Source organism: Hemicordylus capensis, chromosome 8 (assembly GCF_027244095.1).
Source record: "Hemicordylus capensis ecotype Gifberg chromosome 8, rHemCap1.1.pri, whole genome shotgun sequence".
In the NCBI taxonomy this organism is placed as follows: Eukaryota; Metazoa; Chordata; class Lepidosauria; order Squamata; family Cordylidae; genus Hemicordylus; species Hemicordylus capensis.
In genome coordinates this window covers 8,704,026-8,722,012 of record NC_069664.1, presented here as the reverse complement: position 1 = coordinate 8,722,012, position 17,987 = coordinate 8,704,026, and the positions used below count along the sequence as shown (strand labels likewise).

At 46.9% G+C, this 17,987-nt stretch overlaps 1 protein-coding gene and 1 non-coding gene across 3 annotated transcripts in view; both read right to left on the bottom strand.

Moving 5' to 3' along the window:
- The window catches only part of ADAM9 (ADAM metallopeptidase domain 9), a 68,694-nt gene that overhangs the window by 30,638 nt on the left and 20,069 nt on the right, over positions 1 to 17,987 (bottom strand). For both annotated transcript variants that reach the window (XM_053269161.1, XM_053269160.1), the window contains exons 3-9: positions 16,655 to 16,719; positions 14,789 to 14,867; positions 11,062 to 11,138; positions 9,112 to 9,301; positions 4,687 to 4,752; positions 2,857 to 2,928; positions 1,940 to 2,109 (exon numbers count right to left, since the gene is read on the bottom strand). In XM_053269161.1, the coding sequence (XP_053125136.1) occupies positions 1,940 to 2,109; positions 2,857 to 2,928; positions 4,687 to 4,752; positions 9,112 to 9,301; positions 11,062 to 11,138; positions 14,789 to 14,867; positions 16,655 to 16,719 (719 nt within the window). The remainder of the gene's footprint in view (positions 1 to 1,939; positions 2,110 to 2,856; positions 2,929 to 4,686; positions 4,753 to 9,111; positions 9,302 to 11,061; positions 11,139 to 14,788; positions 14,868 to 16,654; positions 16,720 to 17,987) is intronic.
- On the bottom strand, positions 8,706 to 8,777 carry TRNAA-CGC (transfer RNA alanine (anticodon CGC)). Its single transcript has one exon. It is a non-coding gene; the product is annotated as a tRNA-Ala (tRNA).

Below are 17,987 nucleotides of genomic sequence, written 5' to 3'. Positions count from 1 at the left end.
ATGTTACCACTTTTTCAATGACTCTAGCCATAAGCAAATTTTCAAGATGAGACTATATATACACCCACTGTCAAGAGAACATCTCCTAGGATAAGGCCGCATTTTTACATAATCTTTAAATATTATAGTTAGTTTCTGAAATGCACAAAATATGTTGGTAACAGAATCAGAATGGCGGGACATCGCTTCTGATTCTGTTACCAACGTATTTTGCACATTTCAGACAATGAGGCTGTTCTCACGACCAGCCTAACCCAGCCTGGGCAGCCCAACCTGGGTTAGGCTGGTCGTGAGAAGCAATGGGATCTTGGCAGATCCCTGGGCTCCCCACTCACCCAGCCCTGAAAACAAACCCAGCTGTTGTTGGAAGTGAAGGACTCTGCGCTGTCTCATGCCTCAATGACAGAGGGGGACAGATTAGTGAGTCAGAGGGCTAGAGGGGTCACGACATTGCTCATTCCTCCTCTCTACTGCTCTGACACTATCCCTTTGATATGTAGATTGCTACTCTCAGGGACTTCCTGCCTGCCTGCCTCTCTCCTTTCCTCTTCCTTCTTCTTCCCCCTGTCACACATGCTTGCCTCTCTCTGCACCATGTGTGCACAGAGATGCAGCAGACAGAATCTGTCTACCTCCAGCTAGCTAGCGAGATTAGAGTTACTCTCTCTCCACTTTACTATCTAGAATGGAGTTCACCAATAAAGACTCCTTATATTGATTTGAAACTATGAACTGGCTCCAAGTTTCTTTTGCTCTCAGCATACACGCATGCCTAGGCAGACTCCGCTGTGTTTTGCCTCTGTGCACTCTGCTTTATTAGAAGGCTATCTCTGACCACAGAGCATTCCCAACAGCTGTTAGCCAATGTTAAGGGTGCACTTGCACCCTTAACCTAGCTGTTGGGTATTGTGTGTCTACTCGGGCCAAGCTGAGCCCGAGGAAACACAGAGACAGGCACTCTCTGACAGGGGAATCCTCCAATGCAACGCATGTGCCACGCATTGCATTGTGGGATGCCAGGAGGCTGGGACAAGTTCCGGCCCCAGATCCCTCTGCCCTGCCCCGTGCTTCACTGAGCTGCACGGAGCAGGGCTGCCTATGTGGGAGCGTGGAGTTCCACCACCTTCACCCTCATCGTCTGTGGGGAAGGTAAGGTTTACCTTGCCTTCCCCACCTCTGCGTGCCCAAGCACAATGGTGATTGTGAGAAACGCCTCACTATCTAAAATATTTAAGGGCTGTGCAAAAATATGGCCTTATACCAGATGTTATCTCGTCAGTGTGTGTACACACACACACACACACACACACACACACAATCAACTTCAAAAATTTGCAAATGGTAACATGCCTGATATTCAGCATACCATGCAGTCCGGTCAAAACAGGCCAGCAGACATTGAGAGTCTCTGGAATGGGGCCTTTATATGTATGGAACAAACTGGTCAGAGGGCGTGGGCCAGACCAGAGGAATGAGGTGAAGAGTGAGAGGAGATGGGAAACCTGGGAAAGAAAGTGGACAGAGAGGCAGGATGCAGCCAATCAGAAGCCACAGAGAGAAGGAAGGCTGAAATGCACCTATTAATCTGAAATAACTAGTAACTGCAGGAAGCCACCTAAAGGTGCAGTGGGGAAATGACTTGACTAGCAAGCCAGAGGTTGCTGGTTCGAATCCCCGCTGGTATTTTCCCAAACTATGAGAAACACCTATATCTGGCAGCAGCGATATAGGAAGGTGCTGAAAGGTGGCATCATCTCACACTGCGCGGGAGAGGGCAATGGTCAACCCCTCCTGTATTCTACCAAAGACAACCACAGGGGTCTGTGGGAGCCAGGAGTCAACACCCACTCGACGGCACACTTTACCTTTAGTAGCTGCAGGCCTCTAGGACCTTAACAGCAGCGTAGGGAAAGGAAGGCAAAAACATTTAAGAACTCACAGCACAAACTGTGCGCTGTCATGCCTTCGGCGCGAGACGAGCTCCTTTTCTCGCCACTGTACAAAGTTGGCGAGGACATCCCCTGCACCGCCTTCTATGCTGATCTTGTTTTCCGCTGTCCAGATCTCCAAGCCAACCAACACAACGCGAATGTTCAGCATAATGTACATCTGGAAGAGGAGTGCAGAATGGAGTAAGGAACAATCCAGCACTTGCCAGAGTTATAGTGCATCATTGTAGCGCATCATTCAGTCGGTCTTGATTACGGTCTTTGACCAACATCAAAACATCTAAAACAAATGTAAAATTTAAACATAGCCAGCTTGATAACATATCTGTACACTGGATCTAACCATTAGCGAGCAGAGCGCGTCGAACCTGTACTGCAGAACAACAGAATTTTGCAACTGTGTATGTGATAGATGGATTCGCATCTGCAGAGGTGGATTCACGGAGAGTCAGAGTAGGCATTTGCCTACGGCGGCAAAATTTGAGGAGCAGCAAATTTTGCCCCTCCTCAAATTTTGCCACCCTCTCTGTGGGCAAGTGGCTGCTGCAGCAAGGGTGGAGTCAGTGAGGAGACAGTCCCCACCCCATAGGAACATAGGAAACTGCCATATACTGAGTCAGACCCTTGGTCCATCTAGCTCAGCATTGACTACCCAGACTGGCAGTAGCTTCTCCAAGGTTGCAGGCCTATCTCTCTCAGCCCTATCTTGGAGAAGCCAGGGAGGGAACTTGGAACCATCTGCTCTTCCCAGAGCAGCTCCATCCCATTTTACCTTATTAAAAAGCACACAGTTCTAAATAAACAAAGCTGGGAAAGTATTAAAAATGTGCACATCTTTGTATATTCCTCCCCCCCACACAGACATCCATATCATCATCTCTGCATTTTTGGTAAAGCTTTCACTTACACTATCCAGGTAGTTAGCCAACTGTACCATCTCTTCCCTTATAGCCGTTTCGTTCCTGCCTAACAACAGGTACTGCAAGAGAAGGAACATCTTACACACGGAAGGAAAACTAGATTATTCAAAACAAATAAGCAAGCGTTGCCACTGTATAATTATCAAACCCCGAGACTCGTGCATAAAAGCTGCCTGGAGCTAAGGTGGCCAAAGGGACAAAGTGTTTATTAAATGAAGCCTGTCATTAGAGTTGACGTGTTCAGAGATTTCCCCCCCCCAACTAAGGGTGGCCATTGTGGCTGGGGGGTGATGGAAGTCTAACAACAGCTGGGGAGGGACCCAAGGCTGAGAACCCTGCTCTGGAATGATGTGCTAGTAACCTCTTCCTTGCAGAACTTGTAGCATAATTGGTGTTTGGATTCATGTGGTTGAAGAGTTGCTGTTTCTGCTTGGAGAGGAAAGGAGAAGGTGTGATTGTTCCCATTTAAAGAGCACAGTGGATGGGAGTAGGCAGAAGATTCCTACAAGCCTAGGGGATTCCTCCCAGATAGTTCCCCCTTCCCTTCCAGGAGAGGAGGAGTTGAGTAAGAAGAAGAGCTTCAGCAGAAGCCACAAGGAAGCTGTGGCGTATTTCACCAGGGCTTTCCAACGGGGGTACTTAAATAGTAGCAACCACACTATTGGTTCCCCCATCTGTGGATCACTGGACTGAAGCGGACACGTCCTCAGCAATGTGTCCGCTGCAGAAGGGGAGGGAAGAGGGTGAAGACCCTGCTTCTGATTGGCTGGCCACATGCTGAAGCTCAGCGTAACCCCTCCCTTCACCTTGTCTGGCAAGCTTCAGAAAATTAGCACTGAGCATGCTCTCTGAAATTTGTAGGACAAGTGAACAATTAAATTTCAATAAGATGATTTACTTGTTCTATTAATTTCAATGGGAGTACTCCTGAGTAACTTAGACTGAATGTGAGCCAGTGACTGGAGTTGCGTGTCTCATAACTATAACATTTAAGTGGGTGTAAGTGTGTGTGTATGTGTATGTGTGTAAGTGTATGTGTGTACAGAAAATATAACTTGATAAAAAGGGAGCATATAGAGGTAACTTATCAGTACTGTATCTTAGAGAGGGAATGTGCCAGGAGTATGTCCATCAGGACGTCTTCTAGTGTTACCGATGCTGTTAACTACAACTCCCAGAATCCCCAGCTGTGATGGCTTTTATATGGGAATTATGGGAGTTGGAGTCAACAACATCTGGGAATCCCTGTTAGAGGGAACACTGATGCCTTCCACAGATGTCCCAACACTTCCCCAGAATGTCTCTCTTGGAGGACGTGCATGTAGCGGCCATTCAGATGAGCAGCGCTCCACTCCGCCATGCAATCCGTGGACGAGCCAGGAGAGCATCGGGACATCCACAGAAGCCATTCCACTACCCCTTTCTAATTGTGTGGGCAGGGAAGATAGTGTCCCAACTGGCCCAGAATATGAAATGGACAATACTTGTGGAAGCTCACACTACAATAAATGTGGTCATCTTTAAGACGCCACAGGTCTCTTGGGTGTTTCTGCTGCTACAGACTAACACAGCGATGAGTGTTCTCTGTGGCAGTGATTCCCAGATGTTGTTAACTACAACTCCCATAATCCCCAGTCAAAGGACACTGCAGCTGGGGATGATGAGAGTTGTAGTCAACAACACCTGGGAGTCCCTCTTACAAAGAACAAAGAGTACCTCTTACAAGCAACCACTTTATCTCGACATTATAAGTTTGCCACTGGGATGAGCGCCATGATTTGGACAGTTGTACGGAAGCCAAAACAAGTGGGACCTACCCTTTCTTTGTCTACCACAATGAAAAGTTCGACGTATCTCGTCTGCAGGAGGACGCCTCTTTTTCTCTGCAAGGAAGAAGACGGGAGAGAGAAAACACTTACAGCAAATGGAATCTTTCCCCCTGTTGATTCATGAGTTCAACTCAGAGCGATGTCATCCTAATTCACAGTTTGTTTTCATGCCAATAATTACGTTATGAGGCGACACACCCAAAAGCTCTCTTTGAGAGCCAAAAGCATTCTGAACAAAAGGCAACAATCTTTTTTGCCATGGGTCCAAGATTTGGAAGTGAAGCTTCATCCCAAACAAGAAACCAAAACAAGAATTAAGTTGAACAGTAGAAACCACTGAAGCACACTGGTTTTCATCTTATAGTTTATTTAACAAATTGCTATCACATTTTTCATCATATACAAAAGAACCCCATTATCTGCAGACCCAACATTGGCAGTTTTGCATATCTGTGGTTGGGTAATTGGCACCCGACCTCAGTATATATGCAGGGGGAAAAAAGTTTAAATAGGGGTTAATTTTTTTAAAAGAAAAGAAAAAGAAAAAGACATTTTTAAACCATCCAAAACGTACATCTCTGTGCAGTTTTGCCAGACATCAGGTTAGTGGTGTGCCCGAACCGGTCCGGCGGCCATTCCAAAGAATGGCCGAACTGCCGGACCGGTTCGGACTGGGCTGGTTCGGGTCCGGGTGGGGGGTATATCTTTAAGGGCGGGGAGGGCTTGCTTAGCCCTCCCGCCTCCTTGCCCCCGCCAGCGCCCGTATTTAACATTATAGGGGCGCTGGAAACCAGCCGCCCCCCCCCCGCCGCCGCCACCGCCGCCGCGAAATCACTCTTAAAAACATCCAGCCCTCCCTCCCTCCCAGCTAGCTGCCCGCCCGCCCCCCCACCCACCCACCCAGTCGCTCACCCGGTCGGTAGATACTAAGCGAGAGGAGCTCCGGCACAGAGCTCCTCTCGCTAGGAAGGCCTCCGGGAGAATGGTGGCTTGCGCGCGCGCGCATGCGCGCGCCGCAAACCACGCCGTTCTCCGGAGGCCCGGTCTACCCGCCGGGAAAGACCGCCGGCGGGTAGACCAGGCCTCCGGAGAACGGCGTGGTTTGCGGCGCGCGCATGCGCGCGCGCGCAAGCCACCATTCTCCCGGAGGCCTTCCTAGCGAGAGGAGCTCTGTGCCGGAGCTCCTCTCGCTTAGTATCTACCGACTGGGTGAGCGACTGGGTGGGTGGGTGGGTGGGGGGGCGGGCGGGCAGCTAGCTGGGAGGGAGGGAGGGCTGGATGTTTTTAAGAGTGATTTCGCGGCGGCAGGGGGGGGGGGCGGCTGGTTTCCAGCGCCCCTATAATGTTAAATACGGGCGCTGGCGGGGGCAAGGAGGCGGGAGGGCTAAGCAAGCCCTCCCCGCCCTAAAAACAAGGCCCCCCTTCGGTGCCGGTCCGGACTTCTCCGGACCGTGCACATCCCTACATCAGGTATTTCTAATGGTTGCTAAAAATCACACCAATAGTTTCTTTTTTAAAAAAACAACAACACACCCAAACACATTTTTCTCCTTCAAAGAACAGCGTCTCCATACTGAATACATTAATAACTGGAACTTTAGCAAGGGAAACATTGTACAAGCTTAGTTTTTCTATCCCCAAGGATTTAAGAACACTACTTGTTCTCTTGGACAAACAACTCCGGTGAGATTATCTCTTGGAACTACTATAGTAGCCTTTTGAGAACAGAAAGGTTAAGGATGCTAGACAGAGTAGAGTTTTGCTTTTTGATCCAGTGCGGCATCTAGATTTTCATATAGCCATGGGTTGGGGGTGGGCAGAAATGCCTTAGAGGTCAGATTGGATCGGATTCTATTTATGGTCACTGACCAACGATAAAACTAAGAATTACAATAATAAGAGAACAAGTAGCAAAACAATGCCAGTTAAAAGAATACCAAATGTAAGAACATCAGTGCAACAGCCTCATAAACAGTCTGAGCTCCCCTTAAGAGCTAATCAGGGAACTACGCACCCTGACGGCTACATAGCAGGATTTTGCTACAATATAAGAGATAGTAACATCATTATCGGCAAGTAAAAATTTGACTAAAAAATCATCTGGATGTCCTGGAAACCCAACTAACAAGGGAAAAATCAAACGATGCCTAATATCCCGATAAAATCTACAATGCAAAATATATATATATGCAATGGTTTCAATTTTGCCAGAATTTTTATTTATTTATTATTTACATTTATAACCTGTTCTTCCTCCGAGGAGCTCAGAGTGGTTATTTTTATCCTCACAACAACCCTGTGAGGTAGGTTAGGCTGAGAGATACATAACTGGCCCAGAGTCACCCAGGGAGTTTCATGGTTGAATGGGGATTTGAACTCGGGTCTTCTCAGTCTTAGTCCAACACTCTAACCACTGTGCTATGCTGGCTCTTACAAGGGTAAAGCCGGACCTCCACAGGTAGATGTTGAAACCTCCCACTGAGCATAGCTGACGGAAAAGCATTAAAGCGAGCTCTAGAAAAAACCCACTGAAATTTACAAAAAGTGGTAGATGTCAAATATGGTGCAGAAGAAAAACCCACCCAGACCCTTAATGACCTATAGTGGGGGAAAGAGCCGCCTCAGTCTGCAACTCAGTGTCCTCTAGTCACTGACGAACCAAATTTTTTGCTCTCACAAGACCCATATCGAGTAGAAAAATCTGGAGCTAAAAAGTTTGTTGACTATCCCCAAACACCAAGGCGACTGAGAATTAACCAACAAGAATAGGAGTGTAAGCCCTACCAGTTGAAGGTGAAGTTTCAACCAATAATAAATAATTAGCAGTCAAACTCTAGCCTCTGTCTTTAGTAGACCAGTCTCTTGGCGAAGCATCGCGTTAGCAGTGCACCTGGGGGCAGGAAAAAGAGCCCCCAGGAAGCCTGACTGGATCCTTTCTTAGAGGAGCAAAATTTGTATAGGGGCCCAACTGAGCACCACATAAAGGTTGCGTCATGGAACCTCAGAAGTCATTTCCGCCCGCCATTTTGAATAACGGAGCTATTTTCTGGCTCATTTTTGTTTTTTTAAAAAAGAAAAAAGATGCAAATTTTCAAAGAAAAATGAAAATTGCAGCATTTCAGGGGCATTGCTGGATAGCTGGGGACAGAGCACAGTAGAGCATTCCCCCTCACCATTCCCCCCATTTCTGCCCTTTTTTAGCACGTTATGGCTGGCTGGCGAACCTAATCCCCCAGTTCCCACAGCCCTAATGCTCCATTAGCCACGGTTTCGCTATCCATGGACCCTCCCGCATGGAACAGACCCCCCCCCCATGGATAATGGGATTCTCCTGTATACCAAAATGGCCAAGGTGGCATTAAGCAAGTGAGATACACTAAGCAAGTAGAGAGGCAGCACGGTGCAGTGGTCAGAGTGTCTGATGAGAATTAAAGTGAAGTGTGCCGTCGAGTCAGTGTCGACTCCTGGCGCCCACAGAGCCCTGTGGTTGTCTTTGGTAGAATACAGGAAGGGTTTACTACTGCCTCCTCCAGTATGAGATGATGCCTATCATCTTCCTATATCGCTGCTGCCTGATATAGGTGTTTCTCATAGTCTGAGAAACATACCAGCAGGGATTTAAACCGGCAACCTCTGGTTTGCTAATCGAGTCATTTCCCTACAGCGCCATTACTGTAGGTGGCCTGATGAGAATTAGGAAGACCCAGATTCAGGCCTCCTTCTGCTGCCAACTGGCTGTGTGAACTGGTGCCACTCAGTAGGTCTTGGCATGACCTACTTGACAGGATTGAAGGGAGGATAAAATGGGGGAGAGGAACAGCTCCTTTCCCACTGGTGTGAAGAGCAACAGCTTTGGCTGAGCCCGCTTCTTCTTATGCTCCTGAGGCTCTCCAAGGAACATAGGAAGCTGCTGAGTCAGAGCATTGGTCCATCTAGCTCAGCATTGTCTACACTGACTGGCAGTGGCAATCCCAGGTTCCCGGCAGGAATCTTTCCCAGCCCTACCAAGATGCAGCCAGGGATTGAATCTGGGACCTTCTGCATGCGAAGCAGATGCTCTACCACTGAGCAACAGCCTCATCTCCACCTTACAGGAGGCAGCGCTCACAGGTAGTCACCCCTCCAAATGCAAACCAGGGCAGACCCTGCTTAGCAAAGAGGGCAATTCATGCTTGCTCCCTGCAGCAAGACCAGCTCTACTCCCCAGACCCATACTATAACAAAATATAGCCCCGTCCAAGAGCTTAGTTGGCAACCAGAATTCGAGGCTGAACGAACCCCAAAGCAAATGCAAATAGATCAGATATCCCTAGCATTTCTCGATATGGCTCTTTACCACTCTGTTCATCTGTCAATATAAAATGCAGCCCCAATTTGCAAAAAAGAAAAGGAGAATCCGCATGCAATACTCACTCTCAGCAGATGGTTCATGCTGGAGGCATCGTTCTGCTCCGTGCTTTCCCATTTCCCATCCGGGTCGGCCACCCCACAGGCCATTGGCTCTTTCTTCACGTTCTCCATTCGGTAGACGATGTGCTGAAAGCCTGAGGTCGACTCTGTTGGTTCAATTCCATAGGCGATGTTTTCAACTTGCAGTAATCCCCTAGCAAAAGACCATCACCTCACATGTCAGAATCATGAAATGATCCAGTGGAGAAAAGGTGAGCCACTTGGTGACTCTGGGCCAGTCATGTATCTCACAGGGTTGTTGTGAGGATAAACATAACCATGTACACTGCTCTGAGCTCCTTGGAGGAAAGAGCACGATATACATGTAAATACATACATACATACATACTGTGGAACACCCACCTTTGTGTGGAGGAAACAAAAGGCTGGCACATATGTGTGCAAATAGCACATGGTACAGTCCTTCCTGGACTGTACCACTTAAATACGACAGGGGTGGGGATGTTGCTTGACTGAATGCTGCACTGTTTTTTTAAAAAAATCTCATATTGAGACAAAATGCCCTGCCGAACTTTGTTATTCTCATAGGATGCAAATTTGGGAGGATGAATTTTGGTGATTTCAGGCCAGAAGGGCTGAACAGGGGCAAAATAGGGGGTGAACTTATAAAGGAATTAAATAAGGTGGGTACCATTTTCTGCCACCACCATCCCACCACAGACACACACAGACACACACAGACACACTTGGAGCTCCAGAGTAAGGATAGAAAGCATAGCCCTCCCTCCAATTAGGCTTGAACAATGCTTTCTTCCTACCCTCGTTCTGATTAGGCTTTGCCAATGCTTCCCTCACTCACTCCAGAGCCTTGTCAATCTGAGCCTTGTGGGAGACGATCGATCTCCCTCCCAAACGGGGTTGCACGGCCCTGTTTAGGAAAGAGATCAGCCCGCGCTGCATTGCTCAAAGCAGCGTGGGCCAATCTCCTTTCCAAATGGGGCCGTGCAGCCCCGTTTGGGAGGGAGACCACGCCTCCGCGTCTGACGTCAGATGTGGGGGCATGGCTAGCCAGCCGCGTCTGGTGTCAGATGCAGGGGGCAGGGCCAGAGGGCCGGGCAGCGGCCACACATGGGCCGCCGCCAGCCTGGCTCCACTCCTGACTCGTACCCTTAACCCGGCTGCCAGGTATCGTGCATCTCGGCTGAGTTCAGAGAGAGAGACAGAGAGACAGAGACGGGCGCACAGAGTACCCGTCTGGCACATAGAGCACCCGTCTAGAGCACTGAATCCCCCAATGCATCGCACATGTCGCACAGTGCATTGTGGGATGCCCAGAGGCCAGACCAACATGTTCTGGCCCCAGATCCCTCCGGAGCTTCATGGAGCAGGGCTTCCCATATCATGCTGCTTGTCTGTGGGGAAGGGAAGGTTTACAGTGCAGCCCACAAGTGTCTTTCTTAACAGAAAGAGATAATCTTGAGAGAAGGCCAGGGCTGAGATTTTATTCTGGTCAGCTTGCATCCAAGATGACTGAAATCCATTAGCCAGGACCAAAGAGAGCCAACCTTGAGGAGAAAAATTGATCTTAAGCCAATAAACGAAGATTAGAATCCATGCCCTGGCTTCAATTCTCTGAATCCCCAATTCGAGTTTCAGTGCTGCATCAGAAGAGCATCTGGGGGCTCTAAGAACTGCCCTGATGAATTTAGATTGCACAATTTCCAACGTCATCAGCACCATCTGAGGGGATGAATGCTCATAGTGACTGCTGGCAATGTCGTCCTACCCAGAAATGGAAAATAGGAGGTAGTCTTGGTGCACTTCCAGCTTTCCCAGTGTTATTCCTCCTTCTTTATCCTTACTCCCAAACCATTGCATTAAAACTGCAGTCATTTTTGCAGAACTACGCCTCCACTTTCATTTTGGAAGGAACACCAAGGACATGCTTGTTACCTGAGTCCAAAGCAAGTGCTGACAGCAACCATGGAATTCAAGGATCCTTCGACATATCCCTGATAGTGGCAGTGGTCCTAAGGGGCAGGGGAAAAAATAATAATATTAAACACAAGGGGGTGGGAAGAGAACATTGTTATTTTTGGTGGCACTATCACTGTGAAGGAACAAGGCTTTCTGTCAGGGGCGTAACTAAAATAGGGCAAGGGGAGACAGTTGTCTGGGGGCCCACTGCCTTGCCCCCCGCACAGGCAAGTCACATGACTGATTCCCCCAGCCGCGCACCCGCCCGGGCTTCCTTCAGTTGTATCCGAAATTGATGTGAGTGTTCAGATCTGGAGCTACCAGAACAGCATGTCTTTCTCTAGTACCATTTAATGACTTGCATCGTCCACAATGTACAAAACCTTTTAAAAATTAATTTAGGATGATGTTCTATTGTGGCACATAGGGGTGTGTGTACACACACACACACACCTATATATAGGTATATATTAAATATATAAATATATATTAAATATATAAATATATATAAATTTGAATGAATCAGTTTATTGCAGCCATAGGCCATACAGAAAACATACAAAAATTAAAACAAGATTAAAAGCAAAATAAACCAGCAGTAATATAATACATAATTATCATGACAAAACAATAGCTCCTAAAAATTAGATCTTAAACAGGAACTTAATCTGATAGTGACATAGAAGAATTCTATATAAATTTTAATATGCTTTTTGTTACCACTATTCAGCCTCGTTTAAGATTCCTTTACTTCATGAGGTGAGCTTCAGTGGGGCCTTGCTACGCCCCTGCTTTCTGTATATAAGCCCCTGCATTGTTATTAATATTCCCAAAGCCCTTCTTGTAAACAAGCCCTGATAAATGAATTGCATGATATTATGTTGCCAAAACTTCATTGTTGTAAATAGATTCCTGTGGTTGCAAATCCCTGTGCATGGAGAAGGCTGAGAGGGTCAAAAGTGCATTCTTGTTTCACTTTCGGTTTAGCATTTGACAGTTGGTTTTGGGAGGGAAATGAGATTTTTTTTAAAAGAGAGGGGATTTTTTTGTTGGTTCTGATTGGCTGGGCTGAGGAACTGATGGGCAGAGAAATTGCATATATGGGGAGTGTTTAGAGAGGGAAGGCAGAGTCCTGGGAGGGAGTCCTGGAGAGTGAGACCTGGCAGCAGACTTTGGTAATCTGCACTGCAGAGAGTCAGCAGCCAGCAAAAAGAAGAAGAGAAGCCTTCAAGCAGAAACCACTGGAGAAAAGAAGGAGCCCAACTGCACTGAGCCCCAGACCTGTGCAATACTCAGAACGACAAATCTGCCCAGCAACAAGTAAGAAAGTACAAAAGCGCTCTGAGTAGAGACCTGTACAGAGGCAGGTAGTAATTACATTTCTCCAGCTTTTTATTTTCCCTGACCTGCTCTGTAAGCAACTGTTCTGAGTTAGTATTTTTTGTGTAAAAGAAATGTTTTACTTGAACCAGTTTTTTGAGAGGAGAGCTGGTCTTGTGCTAGCAAGCATGACTGGTCCCCTTAGCTAAGCAGGGTCCGCCCTGGTTGCATATGAATGGGAGACTTGATGTGTGAGCAGCACTGGAAGATATTCCCCTCCCGGGATGGAGCCACTCTGGGAAGAGCAGAAGGTTCCAAGTTCCCTCCCTGGTGGCATCTCCAGATAGGGCTGAGAGAGATTCCTGCCTACAACCTTGGAGAAGCTGCTGCCAGTCTGTGAACACAATACTGAGCTAGATAGACTAATGGTCTGACTTAGTATATGGCAGCTTCCTATGTCCCTACATTCCCCACCCCACCGCTCGCTTTTGGTGTCTTTTGGACCGTTTTTGGAGTTATTTACAACAAAGAATAAAAATGTATGTATGATACTGACTAGATTCTTGCCAGCTTCTGAAATACCTGTAAACTAATCAATCCATACTCCATCCCATTCCCCCACCCAAACACACAGCCACAAGATGCAGCATGAATCCCTGCAAAAGAACTCCCACATAGCAACCATCTGTCTTCTTCAACTGACAGAACAAGCCCTTGGCACTACAGGAGAATGCCTTTGGATCAACTGGTTTGCCCCGCAGAACTCAACACTTGCTAGTAATACCTCAGAACCACAGCAGCCTAGAATCTGGAAACATTCAGCTATCCGAGAAGAACCCATTAGGAGAGAGGCTGTACAGACTTCTGCTCTGTTCCCTGCCCTAAGGAACATTTCATAAGAAGATGTCTGTGGCCGTTAGCAAGCAAGCATGATCCCAGAGACTCTTGAAAATATAAACTGGGTATTAGAATGCCTTACACAGAATCTGTGCAGAATGAGAGGCATTTTCACAAGGAGGGGCCATAGTTCAGTGGTAGAGCAAAGGTGAAGCATGCAAAACAAGGAATCAAAAGAAGCTACAAGAAGTGTCCAATACGGAAAGAAAACAGCTCCCTGGATTTATTTTTACTGAAATGCATTGGGAATCATCCTTTTCAAGGAACACAGAGGTGGACTGCCTTATTTGCGGGGGTTCTGTTCTGCGGCTGTGCCATGGATAAAGAATCCACGAATAAGGAAATATTGATCCCTACGAGATCACGGAGGTTACGTTCCCAATTGGCCATTTTCAGCTGAAAATGCCCCCAAATTGGCCGAAAATGACTGAAAACCAGCTGAAAACTGGCCAATTCTCATGGGGGGAGCTCCTTACCTGTCTCTGCTGCTCCCCCTGAGTCACGTTGTGCCCCCCAAATGGCCCAAAATCACACTTTTTTCCTTTCAAAAATGGGAGCCATTTTGTGGCGCCAAGTTCTAAAATGGTGGCCAGAAATGACCTCTGCAGTCATTTCTGACCACGTCTGACCCACGGATAGACAAGGTCAACATGGTTTTTCCCCACATATGCAGAGGTAGGGTGTCATTTCCCCAACTGTGGATACACAAGACCGCAGATAATGGATCCGCGAGTAAGGAGGCCCATCTGTATTATATTTATTCCTAAAATATAGCAAGAACTGCTCAGAAATCCTTCACAGCTGCATCTGAGTCAAGTAAACAAAAACTGAATCAACAGCAGTGATGGAGGATTGTTGACCCACTTTTAGTGCATTTTAGGAACAGATAGCAGAATATTAAAACATGTTGGGAATAAGAACCCCATCTATACCCTTCTTTCCTTTCTGCAAGGAGTATTCCTGTGTGCAGTCCCAACCCAGCAGCATGCTAAAGCACAATCCAAAAAGAGCTATAACACTTGACTCTGCTGAATGTGTGAATGGACTCCTGATCTGTTTCCAGATCAGATTTTTGATCCACGTGGTTTTTCACATGCAACATTGTGGTTGTGGTTGTCTGTGGTTGTCTTTGGTGGAATACAGGAGGGGTTGACCACTGCCTCCTCCCGTGCAGTGTGAGATACCTTTCAGCATCTTCCTATATCACTGCTGCCCGATATAGGTGTTTCCCGTAGTCTGGGAAACATACCAGCACAGATCTGAACTGGCAACCTCTTGATTGCTAGTCAAGTTACTTCCCCGTTCTGTACCTGCGATCATTTTTTAAAAATCAACACAGGAACCAAACCCCTTGAAAATGTGGAAAACAGACTGTGTGGTGCATGTGTTGGATGTAGCATGTGAACAACAGTACACATGTGTAGGTCATCTATCATGTGTACACTGCATGTGCAGTAAACATAACAAGCAAACGGTGCAAAAGTACCTGAATATCTGGAATTTTAGACTGCAGTGTTCCATTTTCACTGTACGTATACACCGTGAAGTCTTTGGGCAAAAGCCCTCTGAAAGGGTTGAGGGGAAACAAGAGAGAAGTATTTACTTTTCAAATCTGGTCTGCGATTGTGATAAAGGAACTGAATTGAATTTTCTGATAAGGGAAATGTAAAAATAAATCCTGAACGAAGGGGGAAGTTTGAGAGGAAAAATGCATAAAGTCAAAAGACACAGACAGTTCCACAGTCTGACCCTAATCCAGGGGGTGGGCAAACAGGGCCCTCCAGCTGTTGTTGAACTACAAATCCCATCTTCCCCAGCCACAATAAAAAGACGGGAGTTGCAATTCTACAATAGCTGGAGGGCCATGTGTGCCCACCCGGGTGGGTCTAACCCCATCTCTCTGCTCGCCTGCTCCAACCAGTAACAGCTTCACACATGAAGAACTGCTTGTTTCTCCATCAGTTCCCCAAGCACAAATGCAAGCCTGACTTCTGATGTCAGAAAGGACATGCCGAGATCAAGCGGGCTTGTTCTCATGACCGACAGCTGGGAAGGAGAAGCCAGGATGCATGCCCCTGTGTGCTCCAGAGAAGCAGCCGTCTCATCAAAATTCCAGGTAGGAGAGGGAAGTGATCATGTGCCAGGCACTACCTGGGGGGGTGTGTGTGTGGCTAACCAGCACTGCATCGAGGAGGGAGGAAAAGTACGGTCTGCCTTGCTTTACCCAGATCATGGCTAGCACAGAATCACTTTCCCCTCCTTGTACCTTGATTTTAACTAGCAACTGGTGTTGATTAACACTGCAGACACAGGCATCTACTAATCCACTCGCTGAGTGCCCCCAGGCCTCCAACAAGCAAGACGACCAGGACCACACAGATGGAGAGGAGAGCTGGTCTTGTGATAGCAAGCATGACTTGTCCCCTTAGCTAAGCAGGGTCAGCCCTGGCTGCTTATGAATGGGAGAGCATCTAGGTCCCAAGTTCCCTCCCTGGCAGCATCTCCCAGATAGGGCTGAGAGAGATTCCTGCCTGCAACCTTGGAGAAGCCGCTGCCAGTCTGAAGACAATGCTGAGTTAGATAGACCAATCGTCTGACTCAGTATATGGCAGCTTCCTATGTCCTATGATACCCCAGAGGTCTCCTTCCCACTTCCATTTTTGAGAAGGTAAGGAGCAGCTAGCTCCAGCTGCAAAGATCAAAGACCCAAATCCCTCCCTAAGACCTTTGTCTGTGTCCCAAAAAGGATCTGAGGGGAAGGTAGAGTGGGTTGGTGGCGGTGACCACACATCATGGCTGGCTAGTGAGCTGAGGCTAAATTTGAGAATTCCTGGCTGCACCAATACAATGATCCTGTACCAGTGTCGCATTAATCTGCAGTAGTTAAGATACGAATATATGTATTTCTCGTAACCATCATTATCATCATCAGGATGCCAGCCAAAGTATTTCATAAAATATATGCATTTTGTGGCATAAATGCAACTTTTGTCAGGCCTTTTGTAACTGATGTCACAACAAATAGCTGAACCCTGCTCATACTTAGGAGAGCAGCTAATGGACATCTCCAACCTTCAGGGAAAGAGGTAATGAAAAAAGAGGAAAGAGCATGTTATTGTGAAGGCTAAACCAAAAATGCTTTGCTGGCATTCAGAAGGGAAGCAGAGAGGATGGGTGGGAAACTTCTATCAAGCCTTGTTCGGGCTGTTGTTGTGTTTTTGGCCGGCTCTGCCGGAGACTGTACACTGAGCATTTCACAGATCACTTGTGTAATCAAGGCTAGGGCTGGATGTGCCTATTCCAGTCAGCCAGGAAGTCAGCCTAGAGCGGCAGAACAGAAATAGTCACTTACTTGTTTTTTTCTAGATGGATTATATACTCATTTCCTTCAACTTCAATGACATACGATAACTTATCCTGAAAAGCAGGAGGAGAGAACGTTTCAGCAACTGCTCCAGGCATCAACTGTGAATCATGTGCTTGGTGATCAACACACGAAGCAGGCTTATATTATATCAAATAAATAAATAAATATTGGCTCCATGCAGACAGCACTCCAAATGGCAGCTTGCATAAAAACCTGGGGTTCCCAACTTCCATGTTCTTGGATGACATCATTCCCGGCCACAATGGTGTATAATGGGGCTGCAAGGTTGGCTACCCCCAGGGATGATTTGATTTAAATCAAATCGATTTAAATTGCTTCACAGAAAGACTCAATTTTAATGATGTAAATCACAATTTAAATTACTAGTCAGGGCGTTTCTGTTTAATCATAATTTTCTATAAAAGTATATTCTTGTTGTCTGATATAACCTTAGTACATTAGAGATATAGCCACCTAATGGTGCAGCGGGGAAAGGATTTGACTAGCAAGCCAGAGGTTGCCGGTTTGAATCCCCACTGGTATGTTCCCAGACTATGGGAAACACCTATATCGGGCAGCAGTGATATAGGAAGATGCTGAAAGGCATCTTTTCATACTGATAGAGGAGGAGGCAATGGTCAACCCCTCCTGTATTCTACCAAAGACAACCACAGGGCTCTGTGGGTGCCAGGAGTCGACACCGACTTGCGGGCGGGCACACTTTACATTGGAGATAGATGTAGGTTTCATTTATAGGAGGTAGGTACACACTTCTTGGAATGCGGTTTCATTTGGGCAAGTGGGCCTTGCATTCCATTGTTGCACTGTTTGCATTTTGCACGCATGACAACCTTACCCACAGATACAGGGACTTCATCAAAATATTGCGAAATGGGGTCTCTTACAGCCTGCTGCCATGATAGGTGTTTCCCATTTACAATTGAGAATATATTCAGAGTGTCCTCAGGATGCATTAATATGTTCTGTTCACCTTGGGTTTCACTTTCTCGTCCACTGGCTTCCCCATCCCACGCATCTCTATCCAGACTCCTCCTCCTTGCTCAGATCTATTCCATCCCCACAAAATCCTCTACTCATTCATTGACCTTCTTTGTGTTTGCACTTAAGAGCAGGGTGGGAGCAAGGTCTTTGCACTCTGGGGGTGTGTGCAAGCATGCCGCATGTACACCACCTGCACTGACCAGGTCTGTTATCTCTCATCTCCACATATGTATTTATTTATTTATATTTATTTATATTTATTTATTTATTTGATTTATATACCGCCCTTCCGAAATGGCTCAGGGCGGTTTACAAT